The sequence below is a fragment of the Conger conger genome, chromosome 17 (genome assembly GCF_963514075.1).
Source record: "Conger conger chromosome 17, fConCon1.1, whole genome shotgun sequence".
Classification (NCBI taxonomy): Eukaryota; Metazoa; Chordata; class Actinopteri; order Anguilliformes; family Congridae; genus Conger; species Conger conger.
The window spans coordinates 13,646,976-13,673,390 of NC_083776.1; the positions used below are offsets into that span (position 1 = coordinate 13,646,976).

General features: G+C 42.8%; 1 protein-coding gene across 1 annotated transcript; it reads left to right on the top strand.

The window, feature by feature from the left end:
- The first annotated feature begins 385 nt into the window (after positions 1–385).
- Positions 386–7,496, top strand: LOC133116393 (atypical chemokine receptor 3-like). The gene is made up of 2 exons (XM_061225883.1): positions 386–542; positions 4,638–7,496. The coding sequence occupies exon 2, from the start codon at positions 4,676–4,678 to the stop codon at positions 5,777–5,779; it is 1,104 nt and encodes a 367-aa protein (XP_061081867.1). The 5' UTR covers positions 386–542; positions 4,638–4,675; the 3' UTR covers positions 5,780–7,496.
- Positions 7,497–26,415: the final 18,919 nt, after the last annotated feature.

Here is a 26,415-nt window from a genome sequence, read left to right on the forward strand (position 1 = left end):
ATTAAAAAATTATTATTATTATTATTAATATTTGCCAACACCTACATAACACCTATCATAATATATTACTAGTAAAACGAGTGCAAAAACACACAACTGACCGATCTAAAATGATACTCATTCACATGTGTATGTACAGTCATTATAAATGGGAAGGACAAAACAAAATAATGTGACGTACAAACGTTTTTGTTATCAGATGCAAATGTTTGTTTGCTGCTATTTTAAAAGTAGTGGAAATCCGACGCTTTGCACGTTCGCCAGTCCCATTGTTTTTTTGGCAGAAACTTCAATGAATCAGTTTTCCGCATTACCTCGGGAGGCGTTGCAGCTTCCCGTATATTAACAAGTGCATGCGAGGAGCGCACAGGGTAGTTTCGCTGTAACTCAGCTGGGACGGTCCTTATCCATATTGCCTGTAGACTCCACAGACCTGAGACAGATACGTTCTGAAGACCCTGAATCACACCCCCGATTCGTCGTATCCTGCAGGTAGTGCACAGGATCGAAGTGGTCACCACTGGAGGATATATCACATACAAGTAAGGTTTGCGTTTTTATAAGTCCAAATAGTCATGTGTTTTGCGTTCCGCGACTGTTAATCCTGAAAAAACAAGATGTTATAGTGTGCTTCTTTCTGCCTTTTGGAAGGGAACAATTTGGAAGTATAAACTGGACGAAAGGATAAATACTGTAAGGTCTGGATAAAAGGGATATTGTTGGGTTGTTGCTTAGCTAATTATTGCTACTTCGTGGAACCCTTGGCGCTGGCGCAAGTAGCAGTCATTAGTTTTTAAGAGCGCCCCGGGCTTTCACAGTTGGTGGCACGGATTAACAGCGAGTTCCACTCTTGAAATGTCCCGATGCCGCGAAAGACGCCTGGTTGCATTTCGTTCGTAAGCATCCGATAGACCTAACTCAGGATACATTTTTTTGTCGTTTTGAAAAATCTCAGTAGTTGATGGAGATCAATCCGAGTTAGAGGTAAGAGCGACCGTTCCGAGTGCATGATCTTATTTGTAATTATTTCAGCTCCAGTTAAAATTACATCAACAAATCGCCTGCGTGTTTTGTTAAAAGTATACTCATTTGTACTCCTGTAATAAAAAAAACCTGTTCAGTTGATTGTTTAAAAAATATGCATGCCACAGTTAGTAACATACTCATTCAAACATGGCAAATTGTTGTGGAATCCTAATATAGCCTACCTCCCAATATAGTGATGCAGGCGCATACGCATCAAGACAGGTAGTCGACTGGGGAAATGCACCACGTTTAAGTGGTTCAGTAATTGTTTGTAAGACTGAATATGTTTGGTGGAAAATGTGTTCATGTTGTTTTCATCCACACGAAGCAAATAGATGAGGGAATGCAATATTGTTCAGAGCACATTACAGTCTCCTATAGCCTATTGAACGGGTTGATATTCCTCTACTCTACGGATTCACGTTATATCCAGCTGCTAGTTTTAAATCGTTTCTTTTTTTCTTTTTCATCAAACTGAGATTTGAAACAGAGGTTACTGGTTTTATAAGAAATATTGACACGATACTAAATAAGAACGATATTTCAGGGCGCTTATTGAAAGCCCGTAGACCCATCCGTGATCCCTCTCAGTGTAGCGTTCCTTTTGCAACACAAAAGGTGGCTAAATCATCGAAAGTAAATCCATACACTGAAAGAAAGCTCAGGTTTCTTTTGTTGCACCTCCGCGGTTCGGGATTAACATTATAAAAAGCTTTATCACACCCTACTTCATTACACCCTGTTCATTGTCTGTCAGATGTCACAAAATGATATGACAATGGTATTCTTAAAAAAAAATATGCGCTCGTAAAGGACGTTGAAAAACTGTATGTGGTGATTTGTATGATGGTGCTACTGATGCTGATTAACTGCGGGTGAATTACATTCACATCGTTTCCGCAGTGCAATACAGAATCAAAGCAATTCTCCCAGGTGCACTTTTCTTCACCATGAAACATAAAGCTCTCAAGTTAGCATCATAATATTTAAACGTGTAATTACATAATCATTCCATGTTTACGTGTTGTTGTGCAGGTGTGAATGCTTATGCCTACGTTTCACACAAACACGTGGAAATTCGTTCGGGGAGCTGCCCCTTGTAAAGGATGCAAAAGAGCAGACTATGCGGCTATCTCGGATTTTAATGCGGTGCATTTAACATATAATGGCAGAGTGTATGCGTTGAAGAGACGGCTCGTGTGTACTTTGGAGATAGAGACAATGTATAGCAGCAGGGCTCCCACAGTGCATGAGCCTGTGTATGTGTGTGTGTGTGTGTGTGTGTGTGTGGGGGGGGGGGTTAATGAAGGGGGCTTCGGGAGCCACTGCGTCCACACAGGGAGCCCTTTGTGCCCGTAAGCGCCGGCTGCCCGAGGCCGTGGGATCAGGTGAGGGGCCGCTCTGTTTAAGCACTGTAAACACGGCTGGTTTGCAGGCAGCTAGAGGTCCCTCTCGCTATTCGGGCGTTTTTTTTTGTTTTTTTTACGACTCACAGAGCCGCAGGTTAGAACACGACGTCGTCCTCCTCGCTGTCCTTCTCGCTTCTGAATGACTTGTTATTTCTGTTCCGTGCCTGCCGCTGGTGTGGAGTGACGGCCTAGAGTTGCGTCAAGGTGCCGCCGCGTCCTCTCGTGTTACCTGCACTCCTGTTTAACTCCCCGCGTTGACTTTTTAGAATTGGCCTGCACATATGGCTGGTGTTCAGGGGAAAGAAAAACAGCGAGAAAAACAACATTATGCTCTAAGAATTGACGTGAACCACTAAACACTACTGTTGTTCTCTGGTAGGTACTTGGCAGTCACTGACAGAGCCTTACCGGATGATTTCCAGGGGAAATTAATGTTTTCTTAAGAAAACCATCTTGGCCTGGTTGCGTAGACGTTTGTACAATGTTAGGGAAGCATTATATCCTCATAGGTATTTTAAAATTTTAGCAGTGCGATTTCTGCATGTTGCACGAGTATACATTTTAGTATTATTCAGAATTTGCTCTCAACTGCGTGATTACTTTAGTTCTCTGAGGACTGTCTTTTTTAGTTTTTGTTGTTGGAGTTTCTTGCTGGCACTGACACGGAGTTTGCAAGATGTTTCATTTCCAAACCATTGCACCAAATTCAGTAGAGATCTCTAAATCTCAGAGAGCATTGGCAGATGAATGTGTTGTGCCCGCTCCCATTATCCCCAACCCCCCCCAAACTTGTGCTAGGTGAAAAGTGAACAGAGCCTTTCTTGAGCATCCATGAAACAATTTACACACTTTCACTGGTCTCCAGTTGCAGCATTTGCCCTCTTTATGGCCAGTTGCCCTTTGTGGTCAGTTATGTGACTTTGACTGTGGATGGTCTGCATTTAAGGCCTGGTGACCTCTTGTCGTGGCCACACTTTGAGTCCTTAGATCCTGTTTCACATCTCACTCCTGACCTGGCATCACAGCAGTTCACTGCAGCCTTTACCCCAGGTTTCTCAGTCTAAAGGCTGCGGTGTCGTGTTGTTTAAAGCTTGTCGCCATTGAAGTGTCGGACCTTTCACCTCTTCTGTGTTCAGGGGACACCGCTCTACCTCACTCCATCCAGAGCCTAACCCCCCCACCCCCTTTCTGTGTCAATCAAAGAGCTTTTTTGGGCCTCTGTCGGGTTCTGGCTGAACTCAGACTTATTCGTCTCATGACCTAAAACCCTATTGTTCACTCATATTTACATACACGCACACGCACAGGCAAACACATTGACACACATACACATACTTCACTTCTATATTTGACATTATTCCTGATGAAAATTAAGCACATTATTATTGAGGATATTATAAATGAATAATAACTGCAATTAGGTACTTAGCACCACACTGCTGAGAATCTCCAGGCAGTGGTCCTGGGTTCAAACACTGTGTGAAGAGCTGAAATGATGTGGGGGGGGAGGGGGGGGGGTGGGTGGAGGGATGGGTGGGGGTCTACACTGAAAGTGGGGCTGAAGGCTGCTGGCCCGGGGAGGGCAGAGGTCGCCACAGCGACCCTGACGGAGCAGATCTCGGCAGGATAAAGGCATGGTCTCGTTTAGCGTGTTTGCTTTCTCGGATTAGCCTCATATGCCGAGGACGCCGCGTCTCAAAGGGCGGCGGCCGATAGATCCGCACTTTGATCCGCGGCCCGCGGAGTTCCGCCCGTCCGCTGCGTCTTTGTTATTAGCCGCGCGGCGATGAACTCGAGGTACCATGGGAAATGTCTCCCCCTTAATGAACAAGCGAGAAAACATTCTTTTAAGTAGTGTCAGGTTTCTCACTCTGTTGGCCTCCAGACCACAGGCGTTTGAACATTTTTCTGTTGCCCGTTGTTTATTTGAATAGATTTTGTGATGTTTCTTTTTTCAGTGTTTAGGATCAACAATTATCCCCACATTTCCCCCCAAGCCAGGGATCACAGACCCGAGTCCTGGAGGTCTACTTTGTCTGCTTATTTTACATGGCTTCTTTCCCATCGGCAGCCAGTTTAAGCACTGAAACGCACCAAACACCAGCTGACTGTGGACTCACAGGACTAAAGTTCCTGTCTCATGCCCTAAACTTTGTCCAAGTCTTTGCTGTTAACCTGATAATTGTCTCTCTCTCTCTCCAGGTTTTCTGTTTGTCGTGAGGAACACTAGAGAGGCCAGGATGAGTCTAAGCGACAGCGACTTCTCCGAAATCATCAACATGTGGGAGGACCTGAACCTGAACTTCACCGACTCGGAGGACGGGAACGTTTCCCACGTGGAGGCGCTAGTGTGCCCGGCAGGGTTCAGCCGCAGTGCCGTCCTCTACACCATGTCCACCCTCTACATCTTCATCTTCATTATCGGCCTGGTGGCCAACTCGGTGGTGGTGTGGGTGAACGTCCGCACGGAGCGCAACCGTTACGAGACCCACCTGTACATCCTCAACCTGGCCATCGCCGACCTGTGTGTGGTGGCCACTCTGCCCGTGTGGGTGAGCTCGCTGATCCAGCACGGCCACTGGCCCTTCGGAGAGACCATGTGCAAGCTCACCCACCTGGTCTTTAGCGTCAACCTCTTCAGTAGCATCTTCTTCCTGGCCTGCATGAGTGTGGACCGCTACCTCTCGGTGGCGCTGTTCGGGGACTCGAACAGCCGGCGGAAGAAGCAGGTGAGGTCGGTGGTCTGCATCTTGGTCTGGCTCCTGGCCCTGGTTGCGTCGCTGCCCGACACCTACTTCCTTCAGGCGGCGAAGTCGACGCACTCGGACAGCACCCTCTGCCGGCCAGTGTACCCGGCGGACAGCATCCGCGACTGGATGGTCGGCATCCAGCTCAGCTTCATCGTCCTGGGCTTCGCCATACCCTTCCCCATAATCGCCATCTCCTATGCTCTCCTGGAGGGGGCCATCTCCTCCTCCGCCGACCAGGAGCGCCGGATAAGCCGCAAGATCATCCTCACCTACATTGTGGTGTTCCTGGTGTGCTGGCTGCCCTACCACGGCGTGCTGCTGGTGGATGCCCTCTCCCTGCTGGGCGTCCTGCCCTTCAGCTGCCACTTGGAGAACTTCCTGTTCGTGGCTCTGCACTTCACCCAGTGCTTCTCCCTCATCCACTGCTGCGTCAACCCCGTCATCTACAACTTCATCAACAAGAACTACCGCTACGACCTCATGAAGGCCTTCATCTTCAAGTACTCCACCAAGACGGGGCTAGCCAAGCTCATCGACGCCTCCAGGGTGTCCGAGACCGAGTATTCGGCCGTGGAGAACCACCTGCAGCTGTGAGGTCCTTCCTCCTCGACCCAAACCCCGTCCCAAATAAGACTTTACCAGAACTGTGCAAGTGCTTGACGAGACCCCGTCCGGTCCTCTCCCACACGTTCCAGCCCCTCCTGATGCCTTGAGACTATCTGCTGTGCTCTGTCTGTGTTGGGAGAGGGCAGGGGGTATAGCATTATGTATGCATGTATATATATGTGAGGCACTATAAAGACCAAAATTTTAATGCTTTTTTTGTAAAAAAAAAAAAAAAGAAAAAATCAAAAAAACGAAATGCCACAAGCTGCCCTCACAGTCTGCCTGTCTTGCCATGGCTATATATATATCTTTTTTACTGCAGTCCCAGAGTTCCCATTCGGTATTGTGAAAAGCCAGTTCGCCTGGGGTCAGCCTGGTCGAAGGCCTCGGAGATCTGTAGAAAGCACTTCCCCTTGCGCTGCAGAGTGGAGCATGGGGCAGAGGGTCGGAGCTTGTCGTCAGGCAGACTGAAGGGCGTGTCGCCGGGGCAGACTGCCGTAGGAACCACGGCTGTGTTTATCTGCAGCTGAGAGGTCAGTCATTAAGCCTCCATTACACTCCCGCTGAGAGCCGGTGCTGTCAGGGCCTGCCTGTGAGCCAGAGAAGCTCTGCCCATATGACCCGAGGAATGTTGCAGAAGATACAAGAATGAGCTTCCAGGCCCAGTGGAGCTGTCCCTGAAAGTTCAACAGGGTGTTCCTAGTATGCCTGTGTTTGTTTGTTTGTATGTGTGTGTGAGTGTGTGTGTGTGTGTGTGTGTGTGTGTGGTTTCTAACTGAATGGCTGTGTGAGAGAACAGACCCACCAAAAGGAACCCTTCCACCACTTTCCGGGTGCTTTGTAAAACTAGAAGGAAAGTGTCTTAAAATAACTTATATCATTAGATCTTTTGTATTTTGTAAATATTTTGATATATTTATACATTAAATGACATGTATGCTGTATTTTTTTCTTTCTCTCTCTTGTTGCTAAGGTTTTGTATTGGAATGTTACATGTGGAATGGTGGAATGTTGACTTCTACAAGACAAAGGTTTCTGAATTAAAAGTCTAGGACATTATATTGTCCATGATCCTACATTACCTTACAGTGTCCTTCAATGACAGACTCTGTAGTTCCTTAGTTGTTGTCCTATGCATAGGGTTATTGTTTGCCTAAATCTGTAAATTCATTGCAGTTTTTCGTATGGTCCAGATTCCTGGTATAATGATATGACTAAAAGTGTTGATCGATAGAATAGACCAATACTGTTATTGCAAAATAGCAACACGAGAAGAAGCACTTAATATTGATAGAACCTTTAAAGTATCTCTTCGTTGTTGACACAACAGTTACTGTCTCTATAACACTGACTGAAGTTCTGTTCAATATGTGTGTATATATTATTTCTTTTAACCATGTACCATGACAGCAAGATATTATACCAAACAGAAAAGGTATAATTTGGCATTCTGTAGTGCAGTTTATGATTATTAAACAACATTTAAGGAAATGTGCCTTTTCTATAAAGTACACATTTTTTGGGTTTGCTTTTAATTAATTGCATTATCGACACACAGTCAATTCCAATTTGAATTCTCTTTAATGTAAAACATGGCATGACTGCAGCTAATAAGTGTTCATCAACATTTCAAAAGTTTTACAGTAGCTTGATATGCATCTTTTTACTGTCTTTTGGAAACAATAAAGAAATACAAATAAATCAATGGATGGTTTTTCCTTGTTGAAGCATGACATTATTTTGACTGTTTTAATTCAAATTTAATTCAAATTACATCAGTAGCTCCTTGACAGTTGGTAGTTAATATTTCAACTTGTGCATTTGATTTATGTGTAACTTGCTAATGTGAAGAGTTATATTATTTTACTTATATTGTACAGTTTCTCAGCCATAGGTCAAAAGAATTCTGAAACCATAACACACATTCACAAATAATAATCAATATGTAATAAGTTGTAGCATTCACCCATTCACTGGTGCTGGCTGATAGTTCCCTTTATTGAGTTATTTTCGTTTTCGCTTATTTCTGGATTCTTTCCTCGATTTCGGTTTGCAAAAAATCAAACTTCCACTGGGTTGATTGGAGGGTGATTTGATTCACCTGCAGCTCAGGGTGTGGGAACTGGCTCTTAATTGGTCATTGAGAGCAGCCTGGTGCATTCCCCTCTTAGCCAATCAGAGTCTGACAACGCCCTTCCTTTTGGCCTTAAAAGAGACAGTAGCTCGCACACATGCGTGATTTAATACAATCTTCTTGCTGTAGTCCTCATGGCAGCAAACTCGAAACACTGATCCTTTAAAGAATTTTCAGAATTCTTTGCTTTAGTTTGCTGACCAATTTGAGGTGTCGTTTGAGGCTTTTATAGCCCAGTTGAGTTGTGAACATAGAAACAACAGTCACTGGCTGGGTCGTTGGCATCAGGGCTAATAGTGCCATTCATTGCAAACCCTCTTGGCTAACCTAAATGATGGCCTTGCCCTGCAGGCTTGAATTGTTACTCTGTTTCTGTGTTGATTTACTGTTAATATTAGCACCTAATCCCCCATATACAACATTAATTTTGTTGGGCGGAACAAAGGGAGGAAAAAGGGAATGTTTCAGTTTCTTTTTACACGGAAAAGGCCTTTGTTGGTTATCAATTTACAATGTAGTTTATTCTCCTCAATAAGCCTTCCCTTCTTTCCTTTATTTAGTGTGGGGTGAGAACTGGTTCTCAGGCTTCTCTTTGCTCAGTGGAAATATTATACTTATACCTCAGTAAGTTATACTTATAGCAAGCTATAATGGAATACATTATTCCATAATCACACAAGTGATGGCATTGCTTTCGATCGGCTTTGTAAACAAATAAAAATGGAGTCCTTTTTCTTTTGCATTTGTGAGACTGAGTGTAACAGTGAGACCGTGAGCCAGCAAGCTTGTATTCAGGTAGGCTGGCTATTTCTGTAATAGGCTGTCAATGGAGGTTGGCTAATGGACAACACCTGGTTAACAATAATAATAATTTTGGTTGTGTTAGTTCTCGCGTATCAATGACAGCATGATAAACACATGGGGATGAGTTCTAGAAATATTTCTACTCTTCTCTAATGTAAGCCTGAGTCCAGTTAAGAGTTTGCATTCAACCTGAGCTCGCCTGTTGACTGCCAAGTTTCAGTAAACCAGTATACGTATGCTCTTGTTTCATTGACACACTCAGCATTTCTTTTGTAGGGGAAATTCATTTTCAAGTCGATTCTCTGACAGTAATACAGTCTGCACCTGTTTCTGTTGAGCGTGGGCCACACATTGTCAAGCTAATCTCTCCTGAGTTAAATGGGTAGGCTACCTCTAATGGAAACCGCTGCCACACACTGTCAGTACAAATCACGCTTCCCTTTGTCAGAGCAGACATCTTGAGAGCTCAACAGTTGGGAACTGTATTTGCGTAAAGCGCCATCCATTTTCTTGCTGGCAACAGCACTAATTTAAGGGGAACATGTTTAAGTGCAAAACCACTGCAAAACCCCTATTAAATCTGTCATGGACTAAGTACCTTTCAAGCTGCCTCATTAACATGAAAAGAAAGAAAATACTTTGAGGCAATGGGACTTCATTGTTTTATCGTCCTAGTTTATTTTTTCGACACAAACTGAAGACTCACCATTTCGGATTGTACCACAATCTCCCTCGACCCACCCACTAGATACCCTTTCCTTTTCTTTCTTTCTTTGAATTTCCCTTTTCAATAATGTTATAGCTGTGTAAAGGTTATCTGTCCTAGTGGTAATTTCCTTTGCTGCAGTACAAATTCGTATTTCTTTACATTACACATTATTTCTAAATTGGTCTCCAATGCCGCCTTGGTAATTTATATTCCATATTTATATTCCTGAGATCTTCTCTCAGATGTTTCATCACTACTGTTCATCACTAAGAGTGCTTTCTAATGTGTGAATTTATGCCCCTGGTCTTATCCAGGTACGAGTATTTAGCTGTCATTTGATGGCTGTCTGAACCAGCCTGTGTTACTGGACTCCTGTAGAACTCATCCAGGGAACTTTGAGGTACTTCTCAGCTTACTTAGAGGAAAGAATGAATGAGTGATGTCTCAAAGACAGGCCCTGATAAACAGAGGTTTCTGCAAGGCAGAAAAAGACTGAATAAAATATACTATTCCAATGACTGAAACTCAGGAACACATTTAGTATTTCAAAAAGTTACTATGACTAAATTTATAATAGTTGGTGTGGTTTGTGCTGTTATTAGACCTCAGCATTGAATGCGTGAGAGTAAATATGAAGTCCAGTTGCATTTGGAAGACTGTAGGAGAAATGAAGAGCCCTTGGCTTAATCTTAAGCTGTCTGAAATACCTCTTTACAAATAAGCACATGGTGGAGAAACAGAAAACAGTACATTATCAAATTCTTGCCCACATTTCCACCTTTTTCCTAATGTGAAAATTTTAACTGTAAACCTTTTTCTATCCATTCGGAGGGCAGACGTGGAGATTTGAACATAAATTGTCATCCTTCACGGAGATACGAATCCTCATGATTTACACATGGTGGAATTAAATATGCTACGTTCAACCTGTGATTTGAACAGAGATTTATCTAACCTTTATTTTTTTAAATGAGATGATTTGCAGCCCATAACCAGGACGTCCCACAGGAAGAGAATTTATTGACGTGTGTTAGTTTTAGTGAAAATGGTGGGAGTTTTGTGGCAGAAAGGGTCAGATTCCCACTGTATGTTAGCTGTCAGTCCTGTCTGTATCTCCTTTCCTCCACTTTGGGGCTGAAATACTGCCCAGCTGGGGGGAGAGGTATAAACATGACGGATCGTTTTTGTTATGAACCTGGGAAAAGCGCTTTCTCCTATTTTACTCCTCTACCAGAAATTCTGCTGTTTTATTTGGCGCCGGGCCACAAACGAGGATAATTTTTCCCTTTAAATTATTTGATAATTACTGAAAGACAATTTTCATATGTGGACGTAGGTCAAAAATGACATTACTAAACTTCGGAGAAATCATATTGTAGAAGCCCCCCCCCCCCCCCCATCATTCATAGTCTTACTCAATAGTGGTATATGAGTTTTTACTTTATAAATAAAATTATTTTATTTTATTTTTCAAATTAAGGTTATGTTCCACCCAAAATGCATCTTTGGTCCATTTCAGAGGTACATACAGTATTTCAATCGTACTGAGGTATGGAAAATTCTACTGAAAATTAAAAAAAATTCAGTGGAATAGAAAGTTTAAAGTCCAAATAACAGGAAAGGGAATGTTTATTTTACTGTTTACATAGCACAGGTATTCCACTGATGGATGGGCAGTGTATCATCCATGAGCCAGGTTGAACTTTGGTTTCTAATATTAAATTACGTTTGTTACATTGTGACTTTGAGAGAGAACTGCATATTTCAGCACGTTACCACAACATGGTGGAGCTTTGTGACCAGACTAGAATATTTTGGAGGATATTCCTGCATATCATCTTGCAGATGAAATGTTGATAAGTGGTATCAACCCACCGGAGATACCTCCTTTTAAACTCCTCCATCTACCATAGACTCCCTCTTCCCTCTGAATCAAAACCTCCCTCATCAATCTTTGAGAGAATGGGGGAGATGATACTGGATGGCAACCACACATCATGGTCATATGTTCAGCCAAATCTGTGAACATCTTTGAATTTATTTTTTGAGAAATGTATACCAATCTGGCTCACACAGCCAGCCAAATGTGTCTACCATTCAGACTATCCTAATTTGATATTCTACATGTGTTTCTGTATGGCTGCAGAATCTTTTTTCCCCCACATCATTACCATCATTACCATTACCGTTATTTAGCTGACAGTTTTATCCAAAGTGACTTACAGTTGACTAGACCATCACTATATATTGAAATAAATGGCTGCATCGTTACCCTTAATTTTCCTCAAACATTCATGAGACAAAATATTAATATCACCCAACATAACCAGGGACAGTCCCTGTGACAACCTGTGTGAGCTGAATTAGCATCAACCCTGCCTAATGCTATGTGGGTAACTGCTGTATATTCAGGGCTGCTGGCTCCAGTCCTGGCTGTGCCTCGTGAGTGGAATATTGGGGACATCCCTGTCATTCAGGGACTCCCTGTGATGAAGAGACGGAGAGGCAGATAACTGGCTCTATAAAAGCTGTAAAAGGTCCTAAAACTTTCCGATGGCTTTCTGTAGCTAAAACCTTACACGTTGAAATAGTAATTCTCCTCTCTAGAGCGGTTCCTTCATACTGTACTCTATGTAGCTGTGTCTGATATTGCAATATCTTTCCACTCTTCACTTCACCATTTTAATCATGACTACAGAGCTAAACACTGGGTTAAATCATCCTGTTTAGACAAGAGGTTGTAGATTATTTTATTTTAAACAGAAAAACAGTTTTTAAATTAATGATTTCATACAGAATTAAAATCGGTGAAGCTATTGCAGTTGCAAAAACAACTGCCTGCCTGCTAGCAGACATAATTTATTCTGTCATGCCTGTTAGTGAGAAAATAGCCAGGAACCGGGCCAATGATGCTGATCTTTGCCTCACATATTTGTAGCACTGTGGCTGTTGTTGCCCTCCGTGCGGCATTGGCCCGGGTATTTGGGGTGGATAGTATTTCTACCGTGGGATACATTACAGCAGAATCCCATTCACGGGCGATATTAAAGCCAACTACACCAGGCAGAAGCCCTATGGCATTTTCCTCTCCCGTTAAACATCAATGGAGGGAAACAAAACAGCCTCAGCCAGATCCAAGTCTGGTGAACTTGGGCTCTCTGTGGTGTGTGCTGAATGGATGGATCGTGGGAGCGGTGTGTGTGTGAATGCCAGAGGGCCTCCGCCAGGCGAAGCCCTGCCCCGGAACAAACGACCTTTCTCTGTTTCCTTATTACGGCTGAGCTGGGAGCAGGAGAAAGGCAGGCTTGTGTGTGTCTGTGTGTGTGTGTGTGTGTGTGTGTGTGTGTTTGTGTGTGTGTGTGTGTGTGCGCACATCTGCCTGTGCACTTGGGTGTGTCTGTGTGTGTTATGTAGATTTATATACAGAAGGTGTAGGTTTTATGTGTTGCATATTTGGTTACTTGTGTGTGGTTTAGTTGTAAATGTGGCTATCTAACATATTTATATGTGTGTATTTGCATGTCTGTGTGTGTGTGTGTGTGTGTTTGCGTCATGTGTGCATATTTATGTCTGTGTGTGTGTGTGTGTGTGTGTGTGTGTGTGTGTGTGTGTGTGTGTGTGTGTGTGTGTGTGTGTGTGTGTGCGCGCGCGCAGGCTGTGGTTAAATGACTCTTTGATGCTGTATGGCTCAGACCCCCGGGAGGAGACGGCAGTCTGAAACGTTGTGTGCAGGCACATCCTTTCACGCCTCTCTCTCTCCCTTAAGAGTAGCATGAAATCTGCTTTCATGAGCAGCTGTGCGACAGATGTCTCTATGGTGAAATAATAAAAAAAGACTCATCTTCCTCCTCTCCGGCAGGAACTACCTCCACACACGCATCGGGCCCAAGCACCAGCGCACATGTGGCTCGTTTATAAACTGTATACATTTACAGGTTGCTCTTGATTAAATATTTTGGGAGAGTCCACTGAGTAATGAATGACTATAAGCTTGGGCTTTGGTGTGCATAAACCTTCTTGATATATCGAGTCTGAAAATATTTACTGTTTCCATGAAGGGGCAAATGCAGCCGTTTCAGTGATTTGCTGGACTGGCTGTTTTGTGCTTCCACTCAGGTCCTTCATGAGCTCAGAGAACACTCTCCACGCCACATGGGTCAAGCTGGAGCAAAACAACTTTTACAGAAGAAATGCGTTCACTGACGGAATCAGACAACATGTTTAACACACAGCCTGAGATTTAATTACATTTTTATAGCCTTCAGTTGGGTCGGTCAGACATGTTTTATAAATACACTTGTTCAGTCCCTTATACCAACTGACCAGGGCACTTACATCGCAACTGCTGTCACACAAAGCACTCAAAAGCCTCTGGATGTCTAAGTCAGACAAAAAAGATAATATTTTAAAACAAAACAACAATTATTTTCAAGAAGAAATTATTAAAAGATCTAAGCCAACAAATTAATGTGAATTCATGTTGTTGCATAACATTTCCTTATTAATTATTAATATTAATGTCAATATTATTATTATGCAATAATACACAAGGAGTGACACACTGAGATATTGTCACTGCTTTGCTGCCTTTGCAGTATATTATTGTTTTCATACTCATTTTATATACAGTATGTATATCCCTGTACTGCACAATGCATTACATTACATTACATTAATGGAATTTGGCGGACACTCTTGGGGGGGTTGGGGGGGTTCATGTTTCAAAGTCATGTTTGTAAAGAAAAATATTTTGGGGGATAAAAATACCTTTAAAATATTGTCTGAATATCCTTTGCCAATGGTTTTGCCCAATTATTGTCCTCTGAACATCAATCAGCTACTTACAAGTACATAATAATCAAGCTGAATCTCAAGGCAACAGAATAATCTTTTGTCTATTGTCTGAAAATATCCAGGGAGACTAAAAAGCTTAAGAGAGCAAAGGGAAATGCTACACATACATTGCAGCCATTCATTATTGGTAAAGAATGCTTTAAATGTTTTCTTTAGAAAACTGTTTGGGGGATTTTCCATATACACTCAAACTGGATATTGTGCACCTGTGGCCATTCATCCAAAACGGTGGTGGAGATTTATTCCAAAATGTACTTTCTGGTTTCTGGTTTGTATTATCTTGTACAATTGTGTCTGGTTTTAGAAAACCAAAATAAAGTGAAAATAAAAAGTCATTGGAACCGAAGGTTCCTTTCGACCAAGCCTCAGGTGCCCACTGGCTTCCAGCTGTCGCCAGTGAGAGACACACTTATCAGCAACGGATCGATAATCAATAATACTGTGAGGTACTGTAGCACTGTGTCACCAGTACGTTTTAAAAATAGTCATAGACCTGAGTGTGAATACAGTTCTCTTTGCAAAGGTGTGAATGGCAAGGCTGAGAAACAAGTGTGGATTTCAAAGTGAGAAGACGAACAGGGAGAAATAATAAGTGCTGTTCTCCTTCCAGGCTGTATTTGAAATGTATAATTACACTTGGAACATCTGCGTATCACTTTAATTGCTTTCTGAGATCTGTGAGTGATGAAAGCTAAGACAAAGGATACATTTGTAAGACTAATTGAACGCACATTTCACTTTTATTCCTTCACAATCCAGACAAGACACTACAATTTAAAAAAAGGGTTTGCTCGAGGACAGACAGTCAACCAAACAAGCACTTGAAACCAGACAGGCTGGTTTGGGGAAACGTTCCGATACGACTTAACAGGGCCTCGCTTGTATTTTTAGCTGGCGACTTGCGTCCATTGTGGGTGGAGAGGCTCGTAACACTGAGATGGGGAAAACGAGCTCTGACAGACCCGTCCCGTGTCTTCTACAAACACGGCACGCGGCCAGCGCCCCATTAAAACCTGCGGCCAGTTAAAGCTGTGTTTGCCGTCTGTACACCCCCAGACTCCTGCACCTCGTTTAACGCAGGATTGCACCAGGACTGGTGGAGGCAGCCTTTCACATCAAAGCCCAGTTTATGTGGGGAAGATGGCCGTTTATTTTGGCTTCGTCACACGTTCGGCTGAAAGTCCTGATCCTTTCTGGTTCTGCAGATGTTTGACTTAAACGTTTTGCAGGTGAATCTGTTTGTTTTATCTTATATAAAAAACTCTATGGTTACACTTAACTCCCTATCTATCAACATGTCTATCTATCCATCATCTGGTGCTGTCCAGCACTTCCCCTATCATCATTAAAATACTTGTTGTGACTGCCCCAAATGTGTCTGCCCTGGATCCTGGCCAAGTCCATCAGTATCTGGGCTGCGTCCCTAACATGGCCTTGACCCAGCTGGCAAATTAGCCAACAATTAGCCAACACCAGTGCTGAAGTGGAACCCACAGTTTATACAGGGCAGTACTGGCACCGTTCCAGCAGTGTATTATCACCTTCGAGTTCAACCCATATATACAATGTTGCTTTCAGCTCTGGTCCGAGCGGAGCCCGAACCCACTGACTGACAAGTTTGTTTCTCACCTCCTCATCGAATCTGTTGCTGAGGCGCAAGCTGCGGGTGACTGCTATGCAGCCTAGGGTGAGATTGGGATAAGACCAGGGGCCTCTTCCACAAAGCAGGATTACTGAATTAGCCAGATAACTGCTAGTGTTCGGGGTTAGCTAAGGCCCAGAGCAGGTTACTAAGACAACGCTCCCCGATGATGCAACTCACAAATTCAAAAGAACGTTACTACCCTTGGCTATGGGCGAGTTCACCTTTACTGAAGCAAATCTTTGGGCAAGCGAGAGGCCTGGGGTTCAAATTCCACCTTGGACTCTAACTCGTTACACTAGTCAAACCTGGCACAGCTCTTTCCACTTCAGTCCATGTTTCAGGTTTGGAGGGCTCTGGTTTTAGCCAGTGCAGTTATCTCATTTAAGTTACTAACCCAGCTTTGTGGAACAGAGGCCCCAAGTGTGATTGTAGGTGTGTTATGTCCCTAAAACTGTCCTTTCAATCTCTCACAGCAAGGGGTGTGACGGGTCCCTCTCGGAGAGTATAGAGCAGGAGTGTATGTGTGTGTGTGTGTGGTGTGGCTGGGTTTGGGTTCTGTAATTAAGTTTATCTTCATCACTTGATTCCTGTTTTTCTTTCATTTTCAGCTCATCCTACAATCAAATGAGCTCGCCCTTTTCTGATCTGATCTTCTGATGACTTTAGCCCATGATGTCTGGAATCTCAGTTTATTTTCTTCTATTCTTACCCCTTGTGTCCTATTTTATCTTTCTTTGATAAGTGTCTCGCAGAATTGGCTGCTTCAGCTTATTGTAATAAGCCGTTTTAATATGTTCTAAGGACTTTAGTTATTAACCGCCTCATGGAATTTATACTGTGTTTAGAGACTGAGGGTGCATCTCAGGTTTGAATATAGCCCTAGAGTGTGGCCCAAAAGTATGGGAACAGGCATTTCACAGAAACCGCAGCTTTTGTGTTGAGTCACCCCATTTTCAACTGTGCAAAAGCAAGTTAAAGGATAAACAAAAATAAATCTCTCTGGAGACTGCTGGTGCTGGTGAGGTCACGTTGTTTTTGGGTTTTCTTCTTTCATCTGTCTTCAGCTGCAGGTGTCCTCTTCGGCTGACCTGTACGGTGTTTATTTTCAGCGGTTTCTTTCTTTTGCCATACTTTCAAAACACATACTTTCAAAACTGTTTCTGCAAAATGGTAAAACATACAAGCATATATGTAAAGGCTGAATGTCTATATGTTTATATGATATTCATCTTTTGATCCTAGATGAAAATGCCAAATAATGTATATCCAAATGCCTTATTTATTTTAAAAAAACACATTTCACTCTACCATTCTCATACATTTGGAAGTCACTGCACTTATTAAGTTCATAATTTACCCTGTATATTATTATTCAGTTACAGATCCTCACCAAGGGTTTTTTTTTGGTGCAGGGCAGTGTCCTGTGGTTGTCTCTGAGTAATCACAATGTCAGTCCTTTTGTGAAAGTCAAAGTTCATTCCAGGTGTCATCACAACATGCCTCCTATGATGTCATGCTGGCCTGTTCTTGGAGCAGCACTTTTATTTTGAATTTGGAAGGTGCCATTTGAGCCTTACATGGGCGCTTGGCTGGGGGTGCCGGTCAGCTGCTTGATTGGGACAGGCTCAGGGCTTGGCTGAGGGGCTCAAAATGTCATGTGTCAGGTGGGGAGTGAGAGATAAGGTTTCATTAGGACAGTGGGGCAACATTTAAAAATCACAATGGTCAACAGCTTCATCTACAGACTGAAGGAATTAAGGTTGCTTTACCAAGGATTTTCTTTGGGAACTGGTTACGCCCAAGCCTAACTCTCCCTGAAGCCCTCTCTCTTCAGCTCAGGGAGCATTCGCATTTCTGGCATCAGTGGAAATGTTTTATGATTGATTTTATATCTGCAAAATAAGCTGACCTGGCCAAATTGATTCAGGGAATCTGCATTGCTGTAAAATAGGATATGTGGGCATGTAGAAGTAGCCACCGCTAACATGTAAACACCAATTCAAAACGAATTATGGGAATATACAGCCATCAGTGTGGTCAGTACTGCCTGCATGTGTTGTGGTACACTAACAGCTGGAATTCTGCACCAGGAAAACAACACCGGCATCCCTGGAGAAGGCCAGTAAACCCACACACATGCAATGGAACTGGAAAACACAGCTCTGGGTATCATTCTGAAATAACAAATGCTCAACGTTTCTCTGATGTGGTGCCTAAAATGGCTGTTATTTATGGGTATACATTGGTGTCAACCACTGAGCGATTATTCATGCTGGATGTGGCCATTTCTGTCTTGAAAGGCGTACTCAAACGTACCCTCCATACCAATAAATAGCCGTTTTGAAACCACCAGACCCAATGGATAGACATGACTTTGTGTCCTTTATTCTTTTCCCGCTTGTGTATATGTATTACAAAGCCAAAATTTCTCATTGTTTATTATATTTACCACAACGAGTTTTTCTCTGTGTCAAGGAATTCAGATTCAGATTCCCCCCATTTATTATCTGGCTTTTCTGGTTTTCAGATTTTTCATTTGTTTATCTTTTCAATTGTACTTTTGGTACGAGTTCTAGGTTCAATGTTCTTTGTATGGTGCAGGGATTATAGGACTTTACTAACATAAACAAAAAGTATGACACTAATTCCAAGCCTAATTCCAATCTCCACGTGGATCAGAAGCAGATGTTTTCTTTTATATGTGATTTGTCTGGTCCCATCAGCATAACAGTGACATCACACTTTGGCTTCACAGTTCCAGACTGTTCCAAGCTGTTAACAGATGGATGCAGTCGCTGTGACTCTTGAAGTCATCGCTAAAAATGGCATTAACGTTGTGTTCCCTTTTTCGATACGGTGGAAAAAAAGGGCTCGCAGGATAGCCATAAGCCACCGGGGCAGCGCACATGAAGACATGATAAATGGCTATGCTCACCCCGTTAGCCTCCCCCCCCCCCTAGAACTGACACACGAGCTGTCACACTCCTCATTCCTCAGCCCTTCTCTAAGTGCGCAATGTTTGTGTTCCTCTGTCAGGGAGAAGCCGTCTTCGTTTAACTTCGCCCCGAGTGCAGAAAAGGGCCCATCCTCGCTCGTTTCTACACATTTCCTCTTTGTCATACAGAACGCATCTCATTTGTGGATATTGGCTTACAGTGCATTTCTTTCCACTGGGCCCACACCCTTGTGCATGAATGGAGAATATGGAACACTTCCTCATTAAGTTGAAATGGTTTGTGCGGTGGACGAAAGTGAGACGGGGCGAAAGAGAGAGGAGGCAGTGTGCCGGTGCGCCCTGACAAGGGTGCTTCCTGACGCCCCCGGACTTCCTGCCGCCTTCCGTGAGTTGTGAGGACGCCCTTCATTGAAAGTATTGGGGGCTATTGTGTGTGTAATGTATATTGTAATCACCTCTGCACTTTCCTTATTCTTCAACAAAAGGTTAACGTATGTGCGCAGTCGAAATACGTGACTGGTGTAAAATATTTAACCTCATTTAAACATTTAAATCTGGAGGGGAAATCCAGGAACTGTGGCTGTTTTCAGTGAAAACAGAAAGGAACAGAACGGTTACGGTGTCAAGAGAGGAGACGCAGGTATTCGGGAGAGCAGCCAGCAGACCTGGAGACTACACCCTCAGTGACCCCGGAAGCGCGTTCATCTTTTGGCTTTTATTATCCTTTCATCCGTTTGTTTTACAGACAGGATGTGATTCTGAGAGACGTCAACGCCTTTCGTTCATTTCTTCTGTTACGGTGCGGTTCATCTCCCACAAGGAGCACACCTGCAAAAGGGAAACACAGACAGACTATGAAAACAGACCAGAAAATAAATGATGGAAATGGAAGATTTTAACAGATAATGAGATGGAAGATGGAATGGTTTACACCAAATTTTGCATGTCAATGGGGGAAATAAATGGTTTCAGTATTTTCAAGGGTGTTTCCCAGTATTGTGGCTTTGGTGGAGAACTTCATAATGGCTCATTAACAACACTCAATCCTGTGAAATTAAAATTCAACTTGTGCTCCTTCACTCAATTCATTAAATTGCAAATTAACTCAGGCATCACAATACTCTCCAGGTGACATCTTCAAATGGCTACTGTGAGATATTCAAAATGCTATTATACTGAGACAGCGCAGCCACACAGCATAGTAGCATCAATATTTTATTAAATAATTAAGAAATGACTGATAGACATTATAGCACAAATTAGAAGCTTTCAGAGGAAACCGTATACTTGTTTGAACAAACCTAAAAATAATGCTGAATAAAAGCAAGAATACAAAGAACAGAAAATACTTTAAATGCATAGAGGAAATAAGACAAAATACATAGAATATTTGTCTACATTATGGGGAGGTTAGACTTTCTTTTGTTCTCTGTGTGATTACTGTGTCAGACACAGCTGAAGGCTGATGAGGTGTGTCTGAGGGAGAGGTGAAAAGTTCCATTGCGTACTTTTTTGTATTTGCTGAGGTCTTCCACATGGGGGAACATTATTTACTGCCGGACAGGAAAATAAACTCACGTCATGCTCTGCCTGGATGGATTTCACCTTTTCATGGTAATACTAGAATAACCAATCGCTCTACTCATTCATCTGGCAGACTCCTGACTAGATATCTATGCACAAGCGCATCTACGCTGTCCGATTTCATCGAACAGCCTAAATGGCATGTTATTATCTGTAAATTAATTTACTAAAATCATGTAAAACAACTATTGAATTTGTCAGGAAATCCTGACCTTAATGGGGCCACTCGATACCTTCCCATATGTACATGATCCCTGAACAAACACTGAAATAATTTGGTGGGATTTAACAATCCCCCATCCTGGGCAGAATTTCCACAGCCAGGCTATATAAGCTTTGATTGGGTTGCAGGCAGAATGAACTGCTGTCCCCCTGGCCCAGCACGAAGACTGGCAGATTTGGTCTGGAAGCGATTTGTCAGATCAGCAGTGCAGAGAAAACAGAACAATCATCACGACGGTCTAAATAAATACATAAATACATAAATACACAAGACAGGCATGAGAGCCTGAGCCACCAGTTGGCCCACTGAGCAGGTCCCATAATGCACTGCAGGGAGTATTTAAAAAATGAGAAAAAAAGGAATCTGAGCAGAACTACATGGCCACAGGAAATCCTTGGAAGTCACTCTGGTAATACAGAATTCAAACAATAAATGAACAAGAAGTTAACACACTAGAACTGTTCGCTTAAATAAACTAGAAAGTATAAAGGATTATAACGGAAGTATAATGAAGGAACACAATACTGGAAGGAACCTTGCCATGCTCTGAGAGGAAATGCTATTTCAAGTAGCATTTTTGAACTTCAGTTCACCGAAACACATAATGGGCCAGTTTCACAGACACAGAGTAAGCTTAGTCCTGTACTTTCTAAGGAAAATCTCCATTAAAAATGTAATTTAGCCCACGACTAAGCGTAATCTGTGTCTGTGGAACTGGCCCTATATCTGTGACTTTTGTGGCTGTGAGCCATTACATATACATTTAAATATCTATGGTTGTCATTTCGAATTGTGATGCCTTCTGAGTCATTAGAAAGGGCCTATGAGTGGGTAAGTACACTAGAGCTTCTGGAAGCTTCTGAGGTACAGTCCCCTCTTAGGAGCTGGGAAAGAGGTGAAAAGAACAGCTCTGTAATATAATCACATGAGACTCACTGAACTTGTAACAGAAAATCTGCCGTTTTAATTCACTGTTGAGGCCATTATACCTTTGAGGAAAGTGCTTAACTGGAATTGCATCTGTAAATTAGTATTATAACCAGACTAAGTATAAAATGGAAGATTCTCTGGCTTAGTATATGCAAAATACTTACTCTTAGAGAAAAATAACTGAGATATTGCAATATGTCACAATATACATACATAAAGTATTGCTGCTAAATCATTTATTGATCATTATATAGGTATTTTACAAAATTCCACATGTATATAATGTTTTACTGTATATCTACCTTCTACACTGGTAAAATGTACCATTTATTAAATCAATGGAGCGAACAAAAAACATCATTATCCTCATAATCATCATCCACATTATTATATGTGAGCATGTGCTATTTCCTCTGTTCTTTCAATACAGTGTGAGGGTTAATGAACACAAAGTGGGGCAGTATGGGTTTGACCTATAAGGCCAGCAGCTGGCTCAATGCCCGCAGTATGTTCAGTTCCTGCCATTGTGTTCCTGAGCATGGAGCGTAACCTGAATTACATGCTGGAGAAAAGCCCAGCTGTAGAAATGGTTAACAGGTGAAGAAGTTGCCCTCCGGTGGAGCTGTGTGCCAGGCCAGTCTAAAAGGCCAGGCCACTAAAATGGCGGTGTAGTATAACAATAGGGAGCTGCTCTCATAAGTCTGAAACTGCTTTTCGTGTTTTATGAGCGAGATGCTACATCTGAAGAGCTTCAGTAAACATGCAGCTGGACAGCTGGACTGCATTTGTGCATGCTATAAATGGGACAGCCTATAAAAATAAAAATATTGGTTGGGCAATTCATCCTGGACAAGAGGCATCTGCTAAGTGAATACAAATACAAATTAAGAGAAGATCTAATTGCATTGCTGAAAATGCACTGGCAGCCAAACAGGTCAGAGCTGACGCTGATGATTGTGGGAAGAGTGAGGGCCTGTGTGTCTGAAGAAAAGAGAGTGGGAAAGGGGTGCAGAAATGTCCAGTGCCCTGTCTGAGAGGCGTCGGGCAGAGTGGCACTGACAACCATGCAGAGGTTTAAATAATACAAGGGGGGGATGGGGGATGAAGGGGTCATTGCAGGTCTTTTATAGCAGTGACAGGCTGTATGTGCCAGGTGACAGCTGTAAGAGCGACAGGAAACTCCACAGTTCTTCTTTGGAGAGAGAGCTCTCCCTCCTTCCCTTTTTCTCCCTCCCTCCCCCTTCTCTTTCTTTCTCTTTCTCTCTCTCCCTTTCCCTCCCTCTCTCTCTCCTTCTCTCCCTCCCTCTCTCTCTCCCTCTCTCCCTCTCTCACTCTCTCTTTCCCTCTCTCTCTTCCTCACTCCCTCCCTCTCTCCCTCCCACTGCATCACAGTCAGATTTTCCCATCATGCGTCATGCAGAATGGAAAATGTCATCCATGTTTCCTCACGACAACACCATCTTTTAATAGAGATGGACTCTGGCACAGTTTCCACAGTTAGCTAGGTAATTCTGGAAACAAACAAACAAGAACAAAAATCAGTGCCTTTTCATTTGTAAACGAGACATTTTTATTTACCTCTGTTGCTTAGCCAAGTACTAGTCAATCAAATGTCATATTTCCAGTGATGTGGGAGGGTGTTGGGCTGAGTTTGTGGACAGAAAATTCCAACTCCCAAATCAGAAAGGTACCAGTGCTAATTTGTCAATGACATTCAGTTTATGAACTTCCATATGATAGTGATAATAATCTTTCCTGAGTCCATGCCAGAAGCATGTAAAGATTTTTGTCAATGGAATTTATGCATGGTTCGTGAGTTCTGATGAATGTCTAGCCTTTTAGGATAGAGACATCGTAGGTCCCAGAAATCAATGCGAAGCGATTGCAGTCAAGTGGAGCGATCGTGCCGCAGGGAGAAAGTCATGTGGCGACTCAACCATCATGTGGGTTTAAAGAGTGCCTTTGAGCACGGTGGAATGTACATTTTTATTGGATTTTTCCCCCCACTCCCTGTAAAGATTGGCTGCTGACGCGGAAGCCTCTTCAGGAAAAGCTCCGTGGATATCCGAGCCAATGCGGGACTTCATCCCTAACGGGTCAGCACACAAAAAACAAACAACTCCAAGGAGGAGTGACCAGCATCTAACTGTGACGGATTACCCCAATTTTCTCAGACGTCTTTTTTTAGACACGAGAGAACTCCATTCATTTAGTCTCATTCACTTCTTCTAAAAAGAAAAACACCCCAAAACACACAAAGGCTAAAAAAAAAAACTGAACCCCGACCCAGTCAATCTCTGTCAAAATAGTGGTTATATAATACACTGCACATAATCAGACTAAGAATTTCTTGCACTGGCATCAAATTTCTCCTTTTTTTGTTACCCCCTCTCATTGTAATTCTCTCTGAAACTAGTTTGGGCCCCATGGTGGGAGGACTAGCTCGCCGTGGTGGCTGCAGAGCATTGAGCGAGTGTGGAAAGACGCTTACTTGTGAGGGAACATGGATCCTGCTGTGATCATTTGTCTTCCACGGCGTTGCTGACAGTTCCCCCGGTGGCCCAGTTCAGCCTAAGCATCCCCCCCTCCCGCCCCAAACTCGCAAGACCCGGCCTCTAGCCCCACACCCCCCTTGCATCTCACTTCATGACGAGAGGCCCCACTGCTTCACCTCCATATGGAAGAGCGTGAAGACCAGCGAAAGCGTTTACAACTAATGATTGCTCTGGTTCTTATTCTTATGTTTCGGTCCAATGTAAAGCACTATGATCAAAACAATTATACTTGTGAAAATCTGAAAATATAGATTTCGCACCTAATGAAATTACCTAAGATTATGGGTAGAGATAAATATACAAGGGCCACAACATTCTAAAAAATTAAAAGAATTAAACAAAGATACAAGTCATGTTTCTTTCACACATTGTCGCTACTAATTACTTTACAAAGAATGCAATCAGGAAATGGCAGCAGGCAGATTCCTTTGTGTAGCAGCCTGTTCTATAGTGGACAAAAGGAAGTAAAGGCGGCCTTCTTTTTTGGGTACAATTCCTCTTGCTGTCCTCTGTGAGGATTTGTCTTTTGCTTGGTTTATTTGCCTGTGTGCTTCCCTCGCATGGTTTAGCGCAGTGTGTAGGATGCACTGCCTGAACACCAGCACCAACCCCCGCCCCGCATTGTCTGTCTGTTTTAGAAAGGGATCAGCAGGTGAAGCTGGAATTCGGGAAGGATAATCCCCCCCCCCCACCCACTCCGAGGTCAAACAATGGCACGTAAAACAGATTCACACCCCACTGGCCCATTGTGAACTCATTGTCCCAGGCTTTGGTGGCTATCTGCTGGAGACTGTATTCAGTTTTTGCACGGTTCAGGAGAAAGACAGACCAGGCTTTCTCAGAGGAGAAACGGTGAAGGCTGATGTGACATCACGCAGCCCCAAGCTCACACACAACTTTCAGATCCATCACCACAGCGAACATTATTCATGATGAGTCGATGCTTTATCAGGGGAAAGGTCTATTCACACTTATAACCTCCTGCAAACTCACAAACTAGTCATTTAAATATGATACCAAGTAAAGTTGTCATATATTTTAAGATAACATTTATTAGTTTCATTTGTTTTCTTTAAACAAGATCATTTCGAGAATTTGACAAGTCACAAGAGAAATATTTCGTGAAGTCAGATATATATATTCTGATATTTATGAGTTACATAAGAATAAGTGTTTTACTTTGTTTTAACAACCTAGGAATTTACTGAGGTAATAACTGTAGCAATTTTTCTCTCTCTGTTTTTCTTTTCCGACACAAAACAAAGTCCACTAGTTTTTTTTTCCTCCTTGCAGAAGGTGAATTTAATTTGCCTCAGTGGAACCATGACATCCAAAAGAGCAACACAATTCAAGATGTGTGCCTGTATAATACATGCCAACACTCAAGCTAGGCCGAAATGTCCTGGGTGAAACCCATTCGCACATGAAACCCCTGGCTCATGAATGCTTCTGCCAGTGCTTGACACTGATATTCCTGCTGTTATCATCAGCCAGCTCAGACCAGGCAGTCCCAGCAGCCTCTCACAACACATCTCATTGGTTTGCACAGAATGGACAATTGTACCTGTCTATCACTGGGGCTTAACCAGCCAAACAGACACGCTGTGACCTCCCATTTAAGCCCATCTCTAAGAGACTACATCACTGTACCATGCCTCCTCTGTTGATGAGATTCCAAATGGATTTTGTGATGAAATATTCTGTAAATCTGGCCAGAAATGCTCATAAAAAAAGATTAATACTGATAATGCCCTTCAGCGTGTTATTAAAAAGTACTTACTCACATTAACATGCACAAATTGTCTTGCACACATCAGGTTTTGGTGATAAATCACTTTTAGCTTTAGTTATGAGAGACTCCCCTTTCACCATCGTGCAGCCCTTTGGCGTTACAGCTGGATGTCAAAACAGCCCCTAACCATGAGGATCAAGTAGCTGCTAATGCTCCAGTAGGCCGTTTACTTTCACTGACTCCAGCTCCAGCCAATCTGTTTCTCGTTGTTATGGTGCCGCGAGTGATTGACAGCGTGCCGCTTAAATTCCTGAGCCGAAGGTATTTTCACAATAGCCGATATGAAAGCGGCTTGTGTTTTTTTTTTTTCCATTAGATTATGATTCATTAGATTATCAGGATATATATGATTTAGCATTCACTGGTTGGTGTAATAAAATTGCAGTAATTAAAAAGCAAAGAAATTGATGGATTGTCACATTCTTAGCATTAGCACAC

Coding starts and splice junctions, on each gene's coding strand:
- LOC133116393 (XM_061225883.1), top strand. CDS start 4,676: ATGAGTCTAAGCGACAGCGACTTCTCCGAAATCATCAACATGTGGGAG.